Raw genomic sequence first — 19068 nt, forward strand, 5'->3', positions numbered from 1 at the left:
GGACGAGACTACCGTTGCCAACGGAACCTCTCCCGTCGGGGGACCCAGAACCGGGACCTTCTGGTGTTCCCCCCTACCAAGAAAAGAAGGATCCACCCTCCGCCTCCTTTTCAGCCGTCGCGCCCCTTCCAGCCCTCCTCCCCGTCCACCCGAGGGGATGATACGGGGACTGACACGGCAGCGACGGGTACGGACGACGAGGTATACGACGAGGATGTACCGTCGTCGCCTCCCACCAGGGCTTCTCCGCCCGACGAGATTGGATCGTTCCACTCCATGATCACCAGGGCATCCGAGCTTTTCCAACTCTGCCCTGAGGAGAAGAAGAAGGAAGGTTTCCTTTATCAGCGGCGCGAGGCCAAGAGGAAGACGGTCCTCTCAGTGCCTCTATTGGACGACATTTGGGATGAGGGCCTCACCCTCCTCAAGAACCCTTCCACGGCGCCAGCTAGAAGAGACCGGTACGTGAAGAAGTACCGGGTCCCGGACACGGCCCCCCTGTGCCTCCGGGCGCAGCCTACCCCGGACTCCGTCGTCTCCGCGGCGGCCAGGAAAAAAGCGGGGGGGGGGTGCGGCCTCCACATCGACTTCCCCACCGGACGGCGAGGGAAAGAAATTGGACGCTATGGGACGCAGAGTCATCTCGTCTGCGGCGACGACGATTAAAGCGGCCAACGCCTTGGCTATCGTGGCCCGCTACGACAGGGAGCTCTGGTACAAACTGGCTCCCCTACTGGACTTCTTGCCGGACGACAAGAGGGCAGAGGCCCTGGAGATCCTGCAGGAAGGTGAGGTGGCTTCGGACCACGCCATTACCGTTGCGACGGACATCGCCGACACTGGGTTCCGCCAGTTGGGCAACGGCGTTTGCCTTCGGCGGCGTGGATGGCTCAAGGCTACGGACTTCCGTCAAGACGTTCAGACCAGAGTCCTGGACATGCCCTTCGATGGGAACAACCTGTTTGGGAAAACAGTGGACGATTCCCTTCAGGCCATTAAAGCGGACACCGAGACGGCCCGGGCCCTTGGAGTTCTGCAACGACGACGGACGCCCTTTCGGAGCAGCGGAGGCAAGGGCGCCTCCAAAAGTTCAGGCGGCGGTTTCTCCACCTACCGTCAAGCGGCCCGCTCCTCGGCTCAGGAGGCCTACAGAGGACGAGGCAAGTCTGGCGGACCCCGCCGTCGTCGCCAAGGAGGTCAAGGCGGCAAAGCCTCGTCGAAGCAGGATTGAACCGACCGTGGGGTCGGGCCCCCACCGAAGCACCCCGGTGGGAGGCCGGCTGGCGAGCTTCGTCAGCGTGTGGGAGTCCATCTCCACCGACCGTTGGGTGCTGGACGCCTTGGCCCGGGGCCACGCGCTCGAGTTTCAAAGAAGGTGTCCGCGCGTCCCCCCCGTGGCCAGGAAAGAACTTCACGTCCCTCAACTTCTCCTGGAGGTAAAGGCGATGCTGAGGAAGGGCGCCATTGAACTCGTCCCAAAGAGACTTCGGGGCTCCGGAGTTTACTCGAGATACTTCCTCGTGAAGAAGAAGACTGGGGGGATGGCGCCCCATCCTGGACCTGCGACGTCTGAACAAGTTCATCAAGGCGCAAAAGTTCCGGATGGTCACCCTCCAGCACGTCCTGGGTCAGCTGGAGGAAGGAGACTTCCTGTCGTCGTTGGATTTGGAGGATGCCTACTTCCATATTCCCATCCTAAAGGGGCACCGAAAATTCCTCAGGTTTGTGGTCCAAGGGCGTCACTACCAGTTCAAAGCCCTCCCCTTCGGACTACGGTCGGCCCCCAGGGTATTCACCAAGTGCCTTGCACCGGTGGCGGCGCAGCTGCGCCGCGAGGGGATCCACGTCTACCCCTACCTGGACGACTGGCTCATCCGAGCCAAGACGAGGGAGATCGCCCTGGATCACACTGCAAGGACCGTCCGACTTCTCACGGACCTGGGATTCTCCGTGAACTACGCCAAGTCTCACCTGGTACCCGCGCAAAACGCACTGTTTCTGGGAGCGAAGCTCGACACAGTGTCTCTTCTGGCCTCCCCGTCGGAGGAAAGGACCAGGTCCATCCTGGGCAAGGTACAGCGGATGTTGGTTTCCGACGCGGCCAAGGTGAAGTCCATCAAGTCCCTCCTCGGAATGATGTCTTCCTGCATCTACCTCATTCCCATGTGCAGGCTCCGGATGCGCCCGTTGCAGGAGATCCTGGACGCGCGCTGGATCCAAACGACGGGCAGCTTCGAGGAGAGGATCACACTCGACGAGAGTTCCCGCCGAGCGGTCCGGTGGTGGGGCAACCGCACGCATCTGACGGCGGGCATGGACTTCCAGACCCCAGACCACCAGGAGACAGTGACCACCGATGCCTCCCTGGAAGGGTGGGGAGCGCACACCGAAAATCTGCACGCGAGAGGCCTTTGGCTCCCGACGGAGAAGTCCCTCCATATCAACGTCCTGGAGCTCCGTGCAGTGCTCTGGGCCCTCAGGTCCTTCCTTCCGTCCCTCAAGGGCAAGGTGGTGAGGATCTTCACCGACAACACCACCACCATGTTTTACATCAGGAAACAGGGCGGAACCAGGTCCCCAGCGCTGTCCAAGGAGGCGCAGGACCTGTGGCATTGGGCCGTCGCCCAAAGGATGTTTCTGGTGCCGTTTCATCTGGCAGGGATAAAAAACACCATCGCCGACTCACTCAGCAGGGAGCTGCGCTCGTGCCACGAGTGGGAACTACGGCAGGATCTAGTGGATCGCCTCTTCCGACGGTGGGGCACACCCCAGATCGACCTGTTCGCAACGGCGACGAACTCCAAGTGCCGGAGGTTCGCCAGCAGGTTTCCCCAGGCGAGGAGCATGGGCGATGCCTTCTCGTTCCCCTGGGAGGGCCTGTTCCTCTACGCGTTCCCTCCTTTGCCACTGCTAATCCGGCTCGTCAACCAGCTCAAGAGGTCACGGTGCAGGATGATCCTCGTCGCACCTGCGTGGCCGAGGCAGATATGGTTCCCGGACCTTCTGGACTTGTCAGCGTCCCCGCCAATCAAGCTGCCGGTGGACGCGGATCTTCTCTCCAGGGAAGGAGGCGCCATCCTCCACCACGACCCGAAATCGCTGAACTTGCAGGCCTGGCTCCTGCAGCGCTAGAGTTTGGAGGATACGACATACCGGCCGACTGCAGAGAGGTTCTTGCAAAGGCCAGGGCGTCCTCGACTCTTAAATGCTACGGACACAAATGGAAGAGGTTCTCTGTCTGGTGCCACGCACAGAAGATTAACCCTCTACGGATTACGGCTCCCCAGGTACTGCCGTACCTGCTGACGCTGGCCAAAGCTGGACTGGCACACGCGTCCATCAAGATTCATCTTGCTGCGATCTCCCGATACACCAGAACCACGGGCCGGACGTCCTTGTGGTCTCATCGTCTGGTGAAAGAGTTCATGAAGGGACTGTTCAGATCGTTCCCGCCGGTGAAGGCTCCGGCCCCGGCGTGGGAGCTCAACGTGGTGCTGACCAAGCTCATGGGACCTCCGTTCGAGCCTCTGCACTCGGCCCCGTTGAAGTTTCTGTCGTGGAAAGCAGCGTTTCTTGTGGCCATCACCTCCGCACGACGGGTGGGAGAGATCCAGGCCCTTTCATGCAAGGCCCCGTACTTGACTTTTCACGACACGAGGGTAGTGCTCAGGACGCACCCCTCCTTCATGCCCAAGGTACCGTCGGACTTCCATCTCAACGAACCCTTGGTGTTGCCTGTGTTCTTCCCGTCGCCTTCGTCGCCGGCTGAGAGGACTTTGCACTCGCTGGATGTGGCTAGAGCGCTGAAGTTCTACGTGGACCGCACAAAGTGTTTTCGGAAGACGTCACAACTCTTTGTGAACTTTGGACCTGTCAATCAGGGGAAGGCTCTCTCGAAGGCTTCCATTTCCAGATGGCTCTCCGGCTGTATCATGTACTGTCATCGGTTGGCAAACCGACCGCTGCCTGGCCGTCCGAGAGCCCATTCCACCAGAGCGATCGCAGCTACCACGGCGTTCCTTTCTGGTGTGCCCCTGCTGGACATATGCAGGGCTGCTACGTGGAGGTCGACGCACACCTTCACGAAATTCTACTGCGTCGATCGGGATTCCAGGGAGGAGTCCAGGGTCGGCCAAGCAGTGCTGCGCAACCTGTTCGCCTGAGGTGAGCCTGGTGAGGAGGTAAGATGCTTAATGTTGAGTTTGATGTACTGCTTAATGTTGAGCCGTTGCCACCTCCCGTGGTTGTGCATGTGTGTACTGCTATGTATTCTTTATTCATGAGCATGTGAATCCATGCCAGACCCCATGCTGGAGAAGGAACAAGTTACTTACCTGTAACTGTTGTTCTCCAGCATGGGTCTGGCATGGATTCACATGCGAACCCTCCCGCCTACCCCTCTGCGGCTCTTCACTTGGTCATACTGCCACTTCACGTGCTTCCAAATCTGAAGATGGCTGCCAGAGGCGGTGCTTAGGTAGAGGGCAGTCATTGGCTGTGGTCAGTATGACGCAGAGACCAGTGATTGGTTGTTACTACGAAAGACAGATCAGAAACGAAACTGATACTGGTTTTTTCTTTACCGAGGATTCCCAGCCTGACGACGGGGAATATTCATGAGCATGTGAATCCATGCCAGACCCATGCTGGAGAACAACAGTTACAGGTAAGTAACTTGTTCCATACTCGCTCCTTTAGCTCTTACGATCACTATTCCAAGAAATAATCAAATAAAGAATTGTCATACTTATGACCAGCTGATCAAAGATCGAAAGACAGAGTTCAGACTAATCAAACGACGCATTATAGCCTGTGATAATGATGATCGCTGGCTATTATTAAAAAATGCTAAAACTTGCTATAAGAACTGGCATAAGAGCCACAAATCGTTTATGTTCCAGAAAGATAGTGAAGTAATGGCTAAAGCATTATCAAATAAGAATTCCGCACAAATGTGGCACCTTCTTGGAAATTGTGCATATAATAGGGATGCGGATGCCCAATTAAATTCGGTTAATGAACAGCAGTGGGTTGAGCATTATCAAGAACTCTATGCTGATCCTAGATTTGACCATGAATCGTTTCTTTACACTCTGACTATTCAATGGCAGTTGGAGTTTTCCATCACGGACATAGAAGAAATTATTTTAAAAAGCAAGTACATCGAGGGCCGCTGGTCCGGATGGCATTTCCAATGCCATGCTTAAAGCGAATTGGGTGGAATGGGCTCGCATCCTATATTGTATATTCCAAGCAGTTGTCAGTTCCCGCTCCATCCCATCATCATGGAAATCTTCAATTATCATCCCGATTTTCAAAAAGGGTGACGGATGCAAGCCACATAATTATCGACCGATTGCACTGTTTGATTCCCGTGGAAAGATCTTTTCTAAACTCACCTTAAAATAATTCAATAAATGGACCCTAATAAATTCTCTTAGAGATCCATGTCAGACTGGGTTCATTGCGGGGATGGGCACGCACATTAATCTGCCGACATTGAATTCATTAAAACCCTGTGCCAACACTCGAAACAAGCTCTATTTCTGGCGTTCATTGACTTGCACTCTGCATTTGACTCTCTTTCTCGAGTTCTGTTATTTGATAAGTTGAAACGGGACCACTGCCCACAGACACTTTTTGAAATCATCCTTGCCTTTCACTCTGAGACCACTATTTATATTTGTCTCTCGCTAGATGGGCTATTGTCAGCAGCCATAACGACTGCTTGTGGGTTAAAGCAAGGTTGCCTATTGTCTTCCTCGATATTTAACTATTACATTCATGACACGGCCCTAATTATTCAAAACGTAAGTTCTGATTCTCCAAAAATAAGTCAGTCTAATGTATGCAGACGATATGGTTCTTATGTCTAAAACCTAAATTGGCCTACAAAAACTATTATCCGCATTTAACACCCATATTGTGCATAATGAACTGAAGATTAACACCAGTAAAACCCAAATACTAGTGTACTCTCCTAAAAGGAAAGCCAAGTCGTTCTTGTGGAATATTAGTCAAACCATGGTTGTTCCTCAATATACTTATTTGGGGATGTCCTTTGAATTGACTAAGCAATCAAAGGCACATTTGGAAAGAGTAGATAAAGTTGAGACAGCCATTTCGCAAACCAGATTAATTATGTCCAGATATGGGCAATATTCAGTCAAACCTGCCCTTACTTACTGGAATCAAAAGGCTGTACCGGGTTTGCTTTATGGTTTGGAAACATTACCAATTAACACCAGATTCAGATTCAACAATTGGGAAACAATTGGGAAAAAAATCCTACGATTGCCACCATCTACACCAGTTGCTTGGATCCGCTATGAGCTGGGTTTAATAGCATTGGAAGCTTTGTATACTTGGCGCCTTTGTGCCCTGTTCAGGAATGCTTAACATCTTCTACACGAAATACTCTTTTAAAAGAGCTTACTGCACATATGTTTATCTCTACACAAACTTTTTTTGAGTCATGGATTAACACGGCCTATTCTGCTCTTAATGCGGCAACTATTTCCATTGACACTCTTACTGATAATCCTGATAAAGCGAAAACAAATGCAGATTTACGTGTACGACTGGATTAAAACATGTGAGTCATGCTTAACTTAGGTAGATAGTGATGTTGTGCGTTTTCCCCGAAAAAAATGCGAACGCTACCATTGTACCTCATTAGAGCACCTGCAGTCAAAATTTGTTCTGCAATATTGCGACTACGATTTAACATCTGGCCGACCAAAGCATTATTAAGCAAATGTAAGTTAATTTTAGAGTCAGACAATTTCTGTCGCTTTTGCAATTTAATTACCATTCCTGAGACACTACAACACCTAATTACCCAATGCCCGTCGTTAACATCGCTAAGATCTAAGCAATTCGGAAGACATTGCTGGCACTTGGGTTAGTCAGACTCTGACCAATGCTGGGCGGTAATCTTGAATTCTTCCTACATACTGATTCAAATAGCAACTGTTAGTTTCTTGGAAAGTTTGAACTTAGATAATGAGCCTGTAGTAATTAAATAAATCAAACTTTATCTTATTCTCTCCATGATATAGTAAAACTAGAGGTCATGATTAGTGAGTTAAGGTTTGCAGTTAGTAAACTTCAGCTGAATTAGTTTTGTGGGTTGCCTGATTTGTTCATTTGTAGCATGTTTAAATTTGTTTAAGACGTATTTTCTATTTGTCTACTATTGTAAGATGCATGGTTTTATTGAGCATTGTTTGCAAATGTAGTCACACATTGATAACAACATCATTGTGTACAATGACAGGAGTGTAGCAGCGTTTGCAATGAAATGCTCTGTTTTATTTGTCAACGGTGACTAGACTGCATTTTTTCTAACTACATAACTTTGAACTAAGGAAAGACATGAGTGCTATATTTCTTATATCAATATGTGATACTTGTTTTAATTATTTTCTTTGTAATGTTTGACATATGCATTTTGAAAGGTTGATTTATTTCAACCAATTCAATAAAAAAAAATAATAATAAGTCACAGCAGTATACATTATTTGAAGCAATACCATTTGCATCTGTGCTCTGGCTTGTTTTTATTCTCAATCATTGGGTTAACATGTTTGACAATAAATAAATAACTATTGCACATTTTATTTTGCAGGTGGGGGTCGTGAAGCAAATGGAGACCGCAGCACTCAAGGCTGTTGGGGAAAACAAAAGTACATTATTCACGCGGCAGTTGACTGCCCTGTACACCAAGTCTACCCTAATCGGAGAAGATATCCTTTTGTTTGTTGTGTGTGTTTAGTTTGTTAAATATTATGCTCATGAGATGTATGTGGGTGCACCACTTTCTTTGAAAGGTCTAGTAAACTGAAGTTGCTCATTGTCTTGGAGACTGATGACCACTTTGCCATTGGGCTTTTGGAAAGTCCAATTGCAGCTTCTCTTGGCAGCTCTGTTAAGATTGAATTGAATAATCATCCCTGTCATGCATGTTGATTTGTAAAATGTTGTCAGCGATATAAAGCTGTGTGCTCATTATTTTCAGGGGAATCTACATGATTGTCTAAAATATTTTCGTAAGGAAAGATAAAGCTAGTTGGTACCAGTTAGATCCAAGTTTATAAGCAGTGCATAATTTGCTAATAGACAACTCGGCAAAGCCTACAACGTAGCATGTGTTGCGCTGGAAAAATTGAAATCTTTGCGGTTATAGGTCACACCACCAATGATTTGAAATGAGTGCCACCAAACTCGGTTGCTGCTATAGTCGGACTCTTCCATTTGAGAGACCGAATTCAATGCTATTGTGGCATTCATGCCCTGCCAGGAGGGCAGACATGGCCGGTAACGGCCCGCCAGCTTGAGCTAAGGTAGGGCCAAGCAGGGCCCAGGCGGGAGGCGCTCCAGGACTGGAGCGCAAGGCTCGGGTCCCGCAGGCAAGGGGGGGGAGGGGAAATCGGGTGAATTTGGCTCCCTGCTGCCTCCCCCCCATTATAAAAAATAAATCAAAATGGCGCAACCCGGGGAAGGGCCTCAGGTGGCTGCAACAGCGTGCAGGGATTGTGTATTCTCGGCCGCTGTACCAGCCACCTGATTGGTTGGCTCACCCTCCCCGGGTGTGAATTGGATATGTAGCATTGTTCCTTTTGTAAAGGTGCACTTGTGTTCTGAACACCTGAACCAATGCTCCCATACTGGAAAAGCAGACCCGTATTCTGGATGCATCTGGTGTTGACTGTGCAGGTACAGTAGTTGGCAATGGTTTATGTGGTCCTAAAGGATGCAGGCACATCTCGGAGAGATTCTTACGTATAGCAGTGCAGAAAGACCTCAATATGCAAAATGTCCAATTTCGTCACTATTCCTTTTACACATGTTATGGGCCCATGTTTACAGTCATTGGTTTTCCCACAGGAAAGAAATACCGAACATTTCACTCTTGAAACGGCAGGAAGAGACACAGATGCATGTGTAATTACAGTGAACACTTTTCCTAATGAAAACAAATGGTTACTTAAATAGGTTTGCCCGCAAAACCCATTTTCAAGGATAATGGATGTAGTCGATCAGCCACTGTACCATACCTGCATTTTGTTTTTAATCTGCAGTAGAATACCTAGTAAAAGTTGTGGCAGTCCTTCACCTTTTTTACCATTATGTAATGCAGATAACCACAACGAGTTGGGTATATTTCATAAAGCACCCTTTTCTGTGCCGCAAAGCCCCTTTGTTTCATATAGGAGGGTGTTTAGATGGCTGCTCTGGGCCATTGCTTTCTGGTGGGACAGATTGCAGAAGAGCTTTAGGTCACCTGCTCACTCACCCCTCACCCCTTTATTTCTAGATTGGGCGATTCCCTGGGTTAGGCAGCGTGATTTATCTTGCATTTTTACCAAGTGGCACCATCATAGAATTTCTGTCCCTCCCCCCTGCCCTCCGACTCGCCAATCTATTGCTTACCAGGTTACTTGTTTAGTTGTTACTTTGAATGATTTAGTACTTGCACATGTCCTCCTTTGCCTATCAAGATATTGAGAGATTAAGAGCCCTATTACAACTTGGGCAGAGTTTTTATGTTGGATACCACTGGTGTTAGCATTACAGCCGGAAGTATGCCTAACCATTTTCCCAATGAACATCATTACCACTGTAGCGCTTGTAGTGCTAGTGGTTTTTTGGTATTTGCACATTTTTCAAAGCAGGGATGGCATAGTGATATTTCTTTTCGCAGCCAGATGGAGTTGGACTATGTAGGTTGTGTAGGTTTCCCTTTCTGGTCACTGTTACCATATAAGCAATTATTTTCATGGTGCAGTACCACTAACAACATACAGATGTCCTCATTAGAAAACTCAGTGATTTCTAGTGAGGACATCTGCAGGATGTTGTACAGTGGCTAGTTGCAGTACAAGTAACAACATACAGGTGTACTTGTAAAAAATCACATTGAGAGCCAAACTGCAATATTGGACAGCTGCGACTAAAGGCTGCAATTATACAAACAACAAACGGATGTCACTCCCCCCTTGTGCTGTCCCTCCTTTTCCCCCTTGTGCTGTCCCTCCTTTTCCCCCTTGTGCTGTCCCTCCTTTTCCCCCTTGTGCTGTCCCTCCTTTTCCGCCTTGTGCTGTCCCTCCTTTTCCGCCTTGTGCTGTCCCCCCTTTTCCCCTTGTGCTGTCCCTCCTCCCCATTGCACTGTCCCTCCTCCTGCCTCCTTGAGCTGTTGCTCCACCAACTTTTGTGCTATTAATCAGCCCCCCTTGTGCTGTTCCTCTGCCCCCCTTTGTCCTGTCACTTCTCTCCCCCCCTCCATTGTCTGTCACTCCTTCCCTCGCCAACCCTCCTATTTCCACTCTCATTACTTCCTTCAAATGTTGTACAATGTTCTTGTGTACTGTTCTACTATTGGATTTCTTTTATTCTTCCTCATATTACCATGTATTTCTTATGCCTCTGCCCACAGTTCTTGTCTTAACCCCTGGGGTTTCCGTTCATTCCCTCCCATGGTGTAATTGGCTTTGCCAATGCTTGTTTAGATTGTTGTCAGATTCCCGAAAGCTACCTAGTATTTATTTTTATTCTATTCCTTCCAATTGCCACTCTTGTTTTGAGGGTGAAAATGTATATTGTACAGTATTGGTTCTTGCAACAACTGCTTATTTGTAATGCAAAAAAGGGTCATTTTCTATCCCTTTTATGCATTACATGGTAAAGGTGGTCAGATATCGGGCATCTCTGATGCCCGTTGTTTCATCCTTTGCATTGTTCCAATTCGAATTGTTTTATATTGAGGAAAGCACTGACTTGAGGAGAACACATTGTAAGTTGCCTACACCAATGGTGATGCATTTTCAAGAAGAAATACCACTTTGAAATCAGGCCATATTTACCTCCAGCGGTGCTGCAGCCCTGCCTTAATACCACAAAAAAAGATGTCCTCCACAAGCCCCCTGCCCTGGTTTCTCCACCACCTATCACTACCCCTTCTTTTCCCCGTCTTTTACCCCCTCTGCTTCTTTTTTTTCTCCTCTTCGGTCCATAGCCTTGGGTCTTATTTTTGATTCTTCCTTAAACTTTGCCTCCCATATTTCCTTGACTGGCCATACTTGTCGTTTCCTTCTTTTCAAGACCTGTACGATTCGTCCTTGCCCTAAGTTTATGTCCTTGCTTATTGCTCTGCATGTTTGGCATAATGGCAGGGTTTGATGTGCAGTGTTTGGTCGGGTGCTGTACCGCCAGCCTGGCCGCCTGGGTGCTGAAAATCGCACTAATACTCGTACTACTGCCTGTAGTTTTACTTTATTTCCCTGGGGCTTTGCCCACCCAGGCCCAGACTTTCTGGCGCCTTAGCCACGCAGCCCGCTGCCCCTTGGCCCAAGCCCAGAAGATAGAAGTGCGGCCTGCCTTAGAGGGACCACCAGTGTTCCACTTCTTCCTGTCCTGAGAACCTGAGTGGCAGTCTGACTCCTACAGTCGGACCCCTTACCTGCTGGCCTGCCTACTGCCCCCTGGCCGTATTGTTTGTGTATAGCGTGCCGTGGCACCCAGGCCTGGCTGGCACGTTGGCCCCAGGAAGTTTACTTGTGAAGACGGCACAGTCGGAGAGAGCAGGAGAATTGGTGGTGGGCGCTGATGGCGATCGTGTGTGAGCTGTGTGTGAGACTAGGGAGGCTACGGTCCGTGGGTGGTAAGGTGAGTGACTTGACTGTGTGACCGCCACCATCCGTAAGGTGAGCGACTCATTGCTATCCTAACCAGTGAATGCAGTGCACTACTACTCAACTCGGTCCCGCTCAGAGAGGTAGGTGGCCACGTAGGCCCGGTATACCCCACATACAATAGACCAAGAAGAAATTCTGCAGACCCACCTGAGGGAACATAGAGGACTGCTATTGTGAGACACATGTTTAGTCCTGCATGGTGCGCTGCGCCATGCTGCTACTTCATTGACTATTCTGTTGGCGTTAAAGGGCACTGGTGAGTGCAGATATAAAAATCCTCCTCCTAAGAGAAAAGGCATGGTTTCAAGTTTAGTTGAGCTAGACACGGCGCAGTGTGTCTTAGGTCTGCCAGGCAACAAGAGTGGGGATATTACCGATATCAGTCAACCACAATCCTGAGACAAGACAACCTAAGATAAATAAGTGGCAACCTTTGCATTCTGAAACCTCCCACGTGGCCAATATTGTGGTTGTACTTGTACTCCATCAGTAAGAGTGCCCTGAAAAGTCGAATCCAGAGGCTCCACTCGAGGTGTGTTAGAACAAAATTGCTAAGATTGTTACCAATGCACTTTACAGGACCCATGCTGCCCAAATCTTGTGCCACCTTCACTGGCTCCCACTACCAGCTAGAATTAAATTTAAGGTTGCCAGCGTTGTCTTCAAATGTGTACAAGGTATCACACCCGTAACCCCCAATTGCATGGCCTGCATAATGTCGCATAAGCCATCTACATACTACATCTCTGTCCATCAATGATGATGCTTACTATTCCACAGATGTTTAATCTGCAGTCTGCATAGTGATGCCAAGGTCAAGAACTACTATTGCTGGAGGTTGTTTATTTCTCTCATAGTGACACCAAAGACCCCTGCCAGCCGACGCTACACAGAATCGCCGCCAAAACTGTATTTTTAGCTTTTATTTTGTTCAGCACTAAGGTTAACTCACATGCACGTTTCAGTCGAGTAGCTAAACTGGCAGTGGAAAAACCAGACCTTCGTTTTAATCCTGGCTGACTCACTTGAACCAATGGTGTGATCTTGGACACATCCATTTTGGGTTGCAATATCCTGAAAACCCTCCATGGTTGCCTTATCATTTATCTGTGTTTCTGAAGTGTGTAGCCAAAAGGTCTGGTGCAACTAAAAGTGTAGCATGACTCCTAGCAGGGAATGTTTTCCACGCATTTCTTTATAAAAGGCACTGCACTTTAAAGAGCTTCCCTCTGCCATAGTAAGGCCAGCCAGGTTTGCTGCATCTGGCACTCATTTAAGCCTTAGTTGTAAAAGACAGTGTCTGTTATCTGCTGCTTCATGCTTAGATGCATTGTGCAACATGTGCTCCTCAGTGCACTATGGGCACTATGCATTAGAGCATGCCATCGCCATCTTGCTAATGCCACCTCACAGAATGATTGACATACCTACTACATTCCAATCGGGAGATGTTAGTCAAGTCATGTGTTTTTTACGTGCATTCTTTGACTGATAGTCTTGGATTTCTCCATTCTAAACACAGGCCTACAATTCCCAGAATGCATTGCAAAGGAAAAGCAAGGCTACGCTCTTCCAAATGAAATGGAGCATATTTTTATGGATGGACTGAGGTACGCAATACCACTGGGGAGAAACGCACATTGGTACAAGCAGTCAGACGTGCCCCTTACAATTTCTTTATTCTATGCCTTCTATCTTTGTCGGATTTCATCCTTGCCCCTTTCCAAGATTAAAGTAGCAGTCACCTCCACCATTTTGTATGGAAAAATCATGAAGAAACATTTTTGTAGCAGATAGAAGCGTTTAATTGGGGACATTTTTGAACTTATCTCAAGAAAGACTGAGATATGCTTGGGCAACAGGAAGATTCCCTATAGGCTTTTTTTTATTGTAGAATTATGTTAAATTGTGGCAGTGCGGGAGACCGCCTCTTTTTTTGTTGGAGACTCCCGCGAGTTGTGGGAGACTTGGTTGGCAGGCATGCTGTCAGCTGGTGGTAAAGCCTAGTGGCAACAGGTGTCCTAATCTGGAATCAACTGCTGTATTCTCTTTGTACAGAAGCTGGGTTTACAGGTTGTAAAAAGCTTTTTAAAACTTGTTTTGTTGTGGGCATACATTGGTCTCGGTGTTTCTCACTATATTGGTTGTTCATAAACTGTTTTCAATTCCAGCAGCAACAGTTTGTCACCAGCCGGTCGACAGTGCTTTATTGCCTTATGGTTGTTGGCGCTATACACACTGATATTAATGCTAAATATAGTGATACATTCTTGTATGAAATGTATGTCATATTACAGTGATATCATAACCATTATTTTTCTTAGTTTAGTTTATTCATTTATAATTCACACCAGACCAAGAGGTATCAGGGTGTAGCAGTACAGGTAATGCAAAGCTTGATTGTACAGGTTACAAAATGGGCAGGGCAGTATGCAACAGGTGGCGCATATGCAATATGTACAGATCAGAAGATTACAGTTTAGCAAAAATATACAACTAGTATAATGTACATCAGTGGTGCCTATTATTGACAGAATATACAGCAAGTATACGACAAATATATAGCAACAGTATTAGCAGAAGATAAGTCTATATACAGCAGTGGTGCCAGAGTGAGAGCATGGCTAAGGATACCGGTGGGCTATCGGGTGGTGTTCGATTTAAGCCAGTTGAGGTAGCTTAGTCTAAACTTTGGGAAGGATTGATCTTCTCTAATGTGGTGCTGTAGGAAGTTCCATAGTTGGGCGGCTTTGACTTGAAAGCTATTGCCCCTGACTCTGGATAGCCTAAATCTGGGTATGGTGATGCAGTTAGTATTGGTAAGTCTTGTGGGTCTGGTGGAGGTTCTTCTGTGAAATCTATTGATGAGGTAGCTAGGGGCAGCATTATTCAGTGCCTTATGTGTTAGGGAGGGAGTTTTTAAGTGAATAGTGTTCTGAGGGACAATGCTACGTGATGCCACTTCCTCTTTTGTCAAGGGGTGAAAGGCTGTGTGCCGTCACTTACCAGTATGTCACTTGGGGCGGGGTCAAATGACATCACTTCCTGTGATGTCATCAGAGGTCATGGGCTTTGTGATTTCACATCCGCTACAGCTGGCATTTTAGTGCAATGGCATCCCTGCTTCCTTCTTCTCATCTCACCCCTCTACACTCAGTCTTCAATTCTGCAATTCATCTTCTCTTCTCACTTCCTCCTGCTCCTCTATTACTCAGTCTCTTCTTTCTTGCTCTTTTCTCCCCATAACTCTCGTCTTTCATTTAATTTTCTTTGTATCGTTTTTAAGTGTCATCATGGGTTGGCCCCTTCCTATTTGGCTTCCCTTGTCTCCTTCTATTCTCCCGTGCATTCTCTTAGCATCTTCATCTTCTCTCTTCCCCCCCGAACTTCGTGTGCTTCTTTGCATTTTCATTCCTTCTCTCTTCTAGCCCTCAATCACTATAATTCACTGCCAACTGACAGCCACGCTTCCCCCGCTCTTCACATCTTTCATTCCCGTCTGAAGACCCACTTTCTCTTTCTTGACTTCTTCTTAACTGTAGCTGTTTGTCATTAGACTCATTACTTCATTATTTATTGTACTGAGGTTATTCTTGTTTGTACAGTGCATTGCCAAAGGTGCTTAAAAATATAAATCAAAATATAAATACCTTTTATGGGAAGGTTGCTAAAAGAGGCATTATTTAGAAAATAAGGTCTGTTTTGCCAATACCTCAAAAGCTGTAATAAAGGCCAAAGTTATCTCTTGGAAGGATTCCTGGCATGAGCTGCCATCTTTGCTTAAGTCTGCAGAATATTACTAGGCAAACCTCTACTCGGCATCTGTATGTAAGAAAAAGGAAAACCTTGACTGAACCAGTCTCTAAGCTGATCAGGATCACTGACAATTACACCTGAGTGCAAAGGTTCATAACTTTGCCTTCAGACCAAAGTCCTTCAGTTAGGGTTAGGTGTGGGCATCTATATGAGGTGGCACATTTGAGGGATGAACGGCTGACTCCTAGCCGTAAGCAAGTGCACGCTTCCTTTTATCATGTACTAAAAACTCTTGGATTCGGTTTTGACTGAAATCCTGGGATTTGTTTAGGCTGGTATCACAAATCATTCAGGTTTTCTTTTTGACCATTGGTCTTAGTTCCTACATGTCTCCCCTGTTCAGATCTGCCTTTTAATGGTAACTCTTCCTTTGGCATTTGTAGGGTCACATAGTTCTTTCTTGGCATTTGTTGTATATTTCATGGTCATTGTTGGAGCCTTCCTGATTGTGAGTTGCTCCACACCCTTGCTTCGTACCCACAGGTCTTCTGTAGGGGTCAGGAATAGGATGAATGCACTGATAGCTTGATCCAAAGAGTTGCTAGCCTCCCCCCCTCTGTTGGCAGTAAGCAACCTCTCCCCACTCCCGCAACCCTGAGCATTATGGTTCTAAGCTTAGGCCTCTTCACTACCGTATGATCTCTTTCATGGATGCGGTGCTGGGGCTTGCCTCTTGCTCCTCTTTTCTTCTTCCTTCAACCTCTTTGTCTGCCACCTCTTTCCCCTCTCCTGTTTTCTCTCTTCCTCCACTCCTATTTTCCTCCATCTTCTCCTGTGTTATCTCCTTCCCACCTTCTTTCTTCCTCTTCACCGCTCTGCCATGGTCTCTGGCTATCTGCCTCGCCTTCTCTTCCTTTGCCCCTTCTCTCTCTTTTCCATATACTCACTGCTCTGCCACACTCTATTGTGTACTTTAAGCCACTCTAACCACTGCGCACTCCGCCACTTAACACTCACACTGGCCCTCTACTAGCACCATCTACATTGCACTGCGAGGCTGGGGCTGAGCTGTTTGATTGGGCTTGGGTGCGTGTGGGAGGTGCAAGCATGTCTGCCGATTGGTTCAGACCTGGCAAACTACCAAATCCCCATAGGGTTTGTGTTGACCAGCAGCCAGCATGCGGCAACGATTCCCGAATTTACAAACCGCAAATAGTCAAACAGCGGCTCTTGCTCCATTAAATCGCGCTGTAGGCCACTCGGCCATTCCTTTTGGATTCTCTGGCCATAAATACTCTAGACTTCCTCCTGTTAACCTCGGGACGCAACAAACTGGTTTGTGGGGCTCGGGGCATGCTCCTTGTGTAATGCTCATGAATGCCAGCAGGTTCATTTCTGCTCCACGACATCGACATTTTCAACATTTCATGTATGCTCTTCAGGCTGTTATGTGGCTAAGAGGGGGCCTTCCCACAGACATGAGGCTAGCGATAGGATAAGGGACCTGGGGGGTTGCCCTTTGAATCTCCTCCAGGCCCTGTATCACTGAGCGAGTGACCTCTCTGGCCCCCAGACTCACCCGACTGCAATCCCTCTTTGTCATCCCCCACCCCCTTCTGAATTCTGAGCTGTGGGCCATTGTCTAGTATCGGAAGACTTTGTGCCTTGCCAGAAGTTGAGCCATGAGCAAATGTCGAGTTAATGTTTTCCTGAGGTGATTTGTCAGCTTAATCAAGGTGCTACACACCTTGCCTTTTGTCACCACCGATTTCTCCATCTTTTCACTTGAGATAAATCGGGTACTAAAAATCCTGCAGAAGATGGTTGTTCTGAATATTCATCCAATCTTTCTCAAACTTCAGACTATGCGTAGGCAAACCTGGCCAATGGATCAGATCTAGTGGAACAGTCAATTAGTCATTCTGGCTTGAAACCTTTTAGCACACATACCTGCAAAAGAAACTACTCCATCCAGCAAGGACCTGCGGCTACATATGAGCGAACGTTTCTTCACAATGGGATGCTTCTACAAGAATCCAACTTCAGTACTGTCTGAGGCAAATCAACCTCAGTTTATTCCCAGTGCGTGTTCATCGTTTGGGCAGTTCTTTTTTTTTTTTTTAAACTTAATCCATAAAGTTTTAAAAACAGAAAAAAACAAATACTGCAGACCTTTGCCACTCTTTACAAGCAGACTGAACATTAACATGTGTTTGCTACCTATTATTTGTCCCAGGTCTCTGGCTTTTATTCCGTTTCTAGTGGGTTAGGACTTGGGTCCTGTCCAAATGTCTGTGTCATGAGGAGTACACAAACCTTGCCCTTCATTTAGTTGAAATTAGTTAGGTCACTTAATTGTTGCCTAAATATAATTGGCCTCATTACAGGTTGTGCAGTATTCTGGTGGTAAATCCACTGAAATACTACAAACGAAAAAATCAGGCGGGAGCCGCCCAATTAGCTCTGGTGCTCTCAAATTGCTCAAATCAGAGCTATCACTAATTCAATGATATGGTTTCACACTGTGATCGGTGAGTGTCTTTTTTTCTTCAATTCTAAAAAAAAAAAAAAGATTCTGCTCAATGGTAGATCAAAAGATCAAATAAGTAAGTTTAACAATAAGTACTGCATTCACTTCCATTAAGGATTTCAAAAAAGCGTGTTTATTCACACAGTTATTGGGGCAAAAAAAGACCCATTGGTCTATTGAACAACACTATTATGCCAATGCATTTCGGTGCCAAGCACCATCTTCAGGGCTGTGTTCTGCATGTACAAAACATCACACATTTGATGCACACCATATTCAAATGTACGTTTCATTCCCATATTGTGCAGAATTTCAAAATTACATACCAAGTTGGTTTTTCAGTGTTCCAATCAGTTATAGATAATCGCCCGATCCATGCAAAAGGAAAGGAAAAGAAATGTATACCAGTAAACAATTCCAATAGGCTGTTAATTGTTACAGTGTGTTGTACAGATGTTGATCAGGAAAATATCATACCTTAGTGTCTGTATAGGGACTTTACGTGTCTGGTCTCTCCTTTATGATCTGCTAACATGTAGGCTGCCTGTAATGTATACATAAATTAATTGAAGCTAATTTCTCATGCAGAACTGTTAGACCAAGTATCCAGTTAAGTGGTGGACCAACTCACCTCCTGCTCTCTTCACCGTCTAGCCTGCACTGCAAATCCCTACGCGGGAATGCACGAGGCTTCCTGGTTTTAACTGCTGTCATGGCATCCTGGCAGGCGCTGCCCGTCAGCTGTGTGCTGCTGCTCGAGCCGCGCTTCGCATCTCGCCCCCCACATCGAACCGAGAGGACGCGACAGGAGGTCGCCATGACAACCCTGATGTAAACAGCGCGCAGCAATAGTAAATGCGGGTATATGCATCCTTGATTTCTCATTGTAACAAATAGCACTGCTAGTGTACACATCATTAATATGTTAATGGTACTAATTGCAGCGCAGTTTTACTGCTTCCTTCATGACGCCCTAATGCCTGTCACGCATCCACCCGCGGTATTGCAGATACCATGCAGCGGTCACAATACTTCCCCCACACTGATAAAATCTCGATTCACTACTATCATGGATCTACACTCTGT

The 19068-nt window shown here is 47.2% G+C and overlaps 1 protein-coding gene across 4 annotated transcripts in view; it reads left to right on the forward strand.

The window, feature by feature from the left end:
• The window catches only part of MSH3 (mutS homolog 3), a 2767116-nt gene that overhangs the window by 283427 nt on the left and 2464621 nt on the right, over positions 1–19068 (forward strand). For all 4 annotated transcript variants that reach the window (XM_069627552.1, XM_069627549.1, XM_069627550.1 and 1 more), the window contains one exon: positions 7631–7748. In XM_069627552.1, coding sequence (XP_069483653.1) covers positions 7631–7748 — 118 coding nt within the window. The remainder of the gene's footprint in view (positions 1–7630; positions 7749–19068) is intronic.

This window comes from Ambystoma mexicanum, chromosome 6p, assembly GCF_040938575.1.
Source record: "Ambystoma mexicanum isolate Mex_15411 chromosome 6p, UKY_AmexF1_1, whole genome shotgun sequence".
Classification (NCBI taxonomy): Eukaryota; Metazoa; Chordata; class Amphibia; order Caudata; family Ambystomatidae; genus Ambystoma; species Ambystoma mexicanum.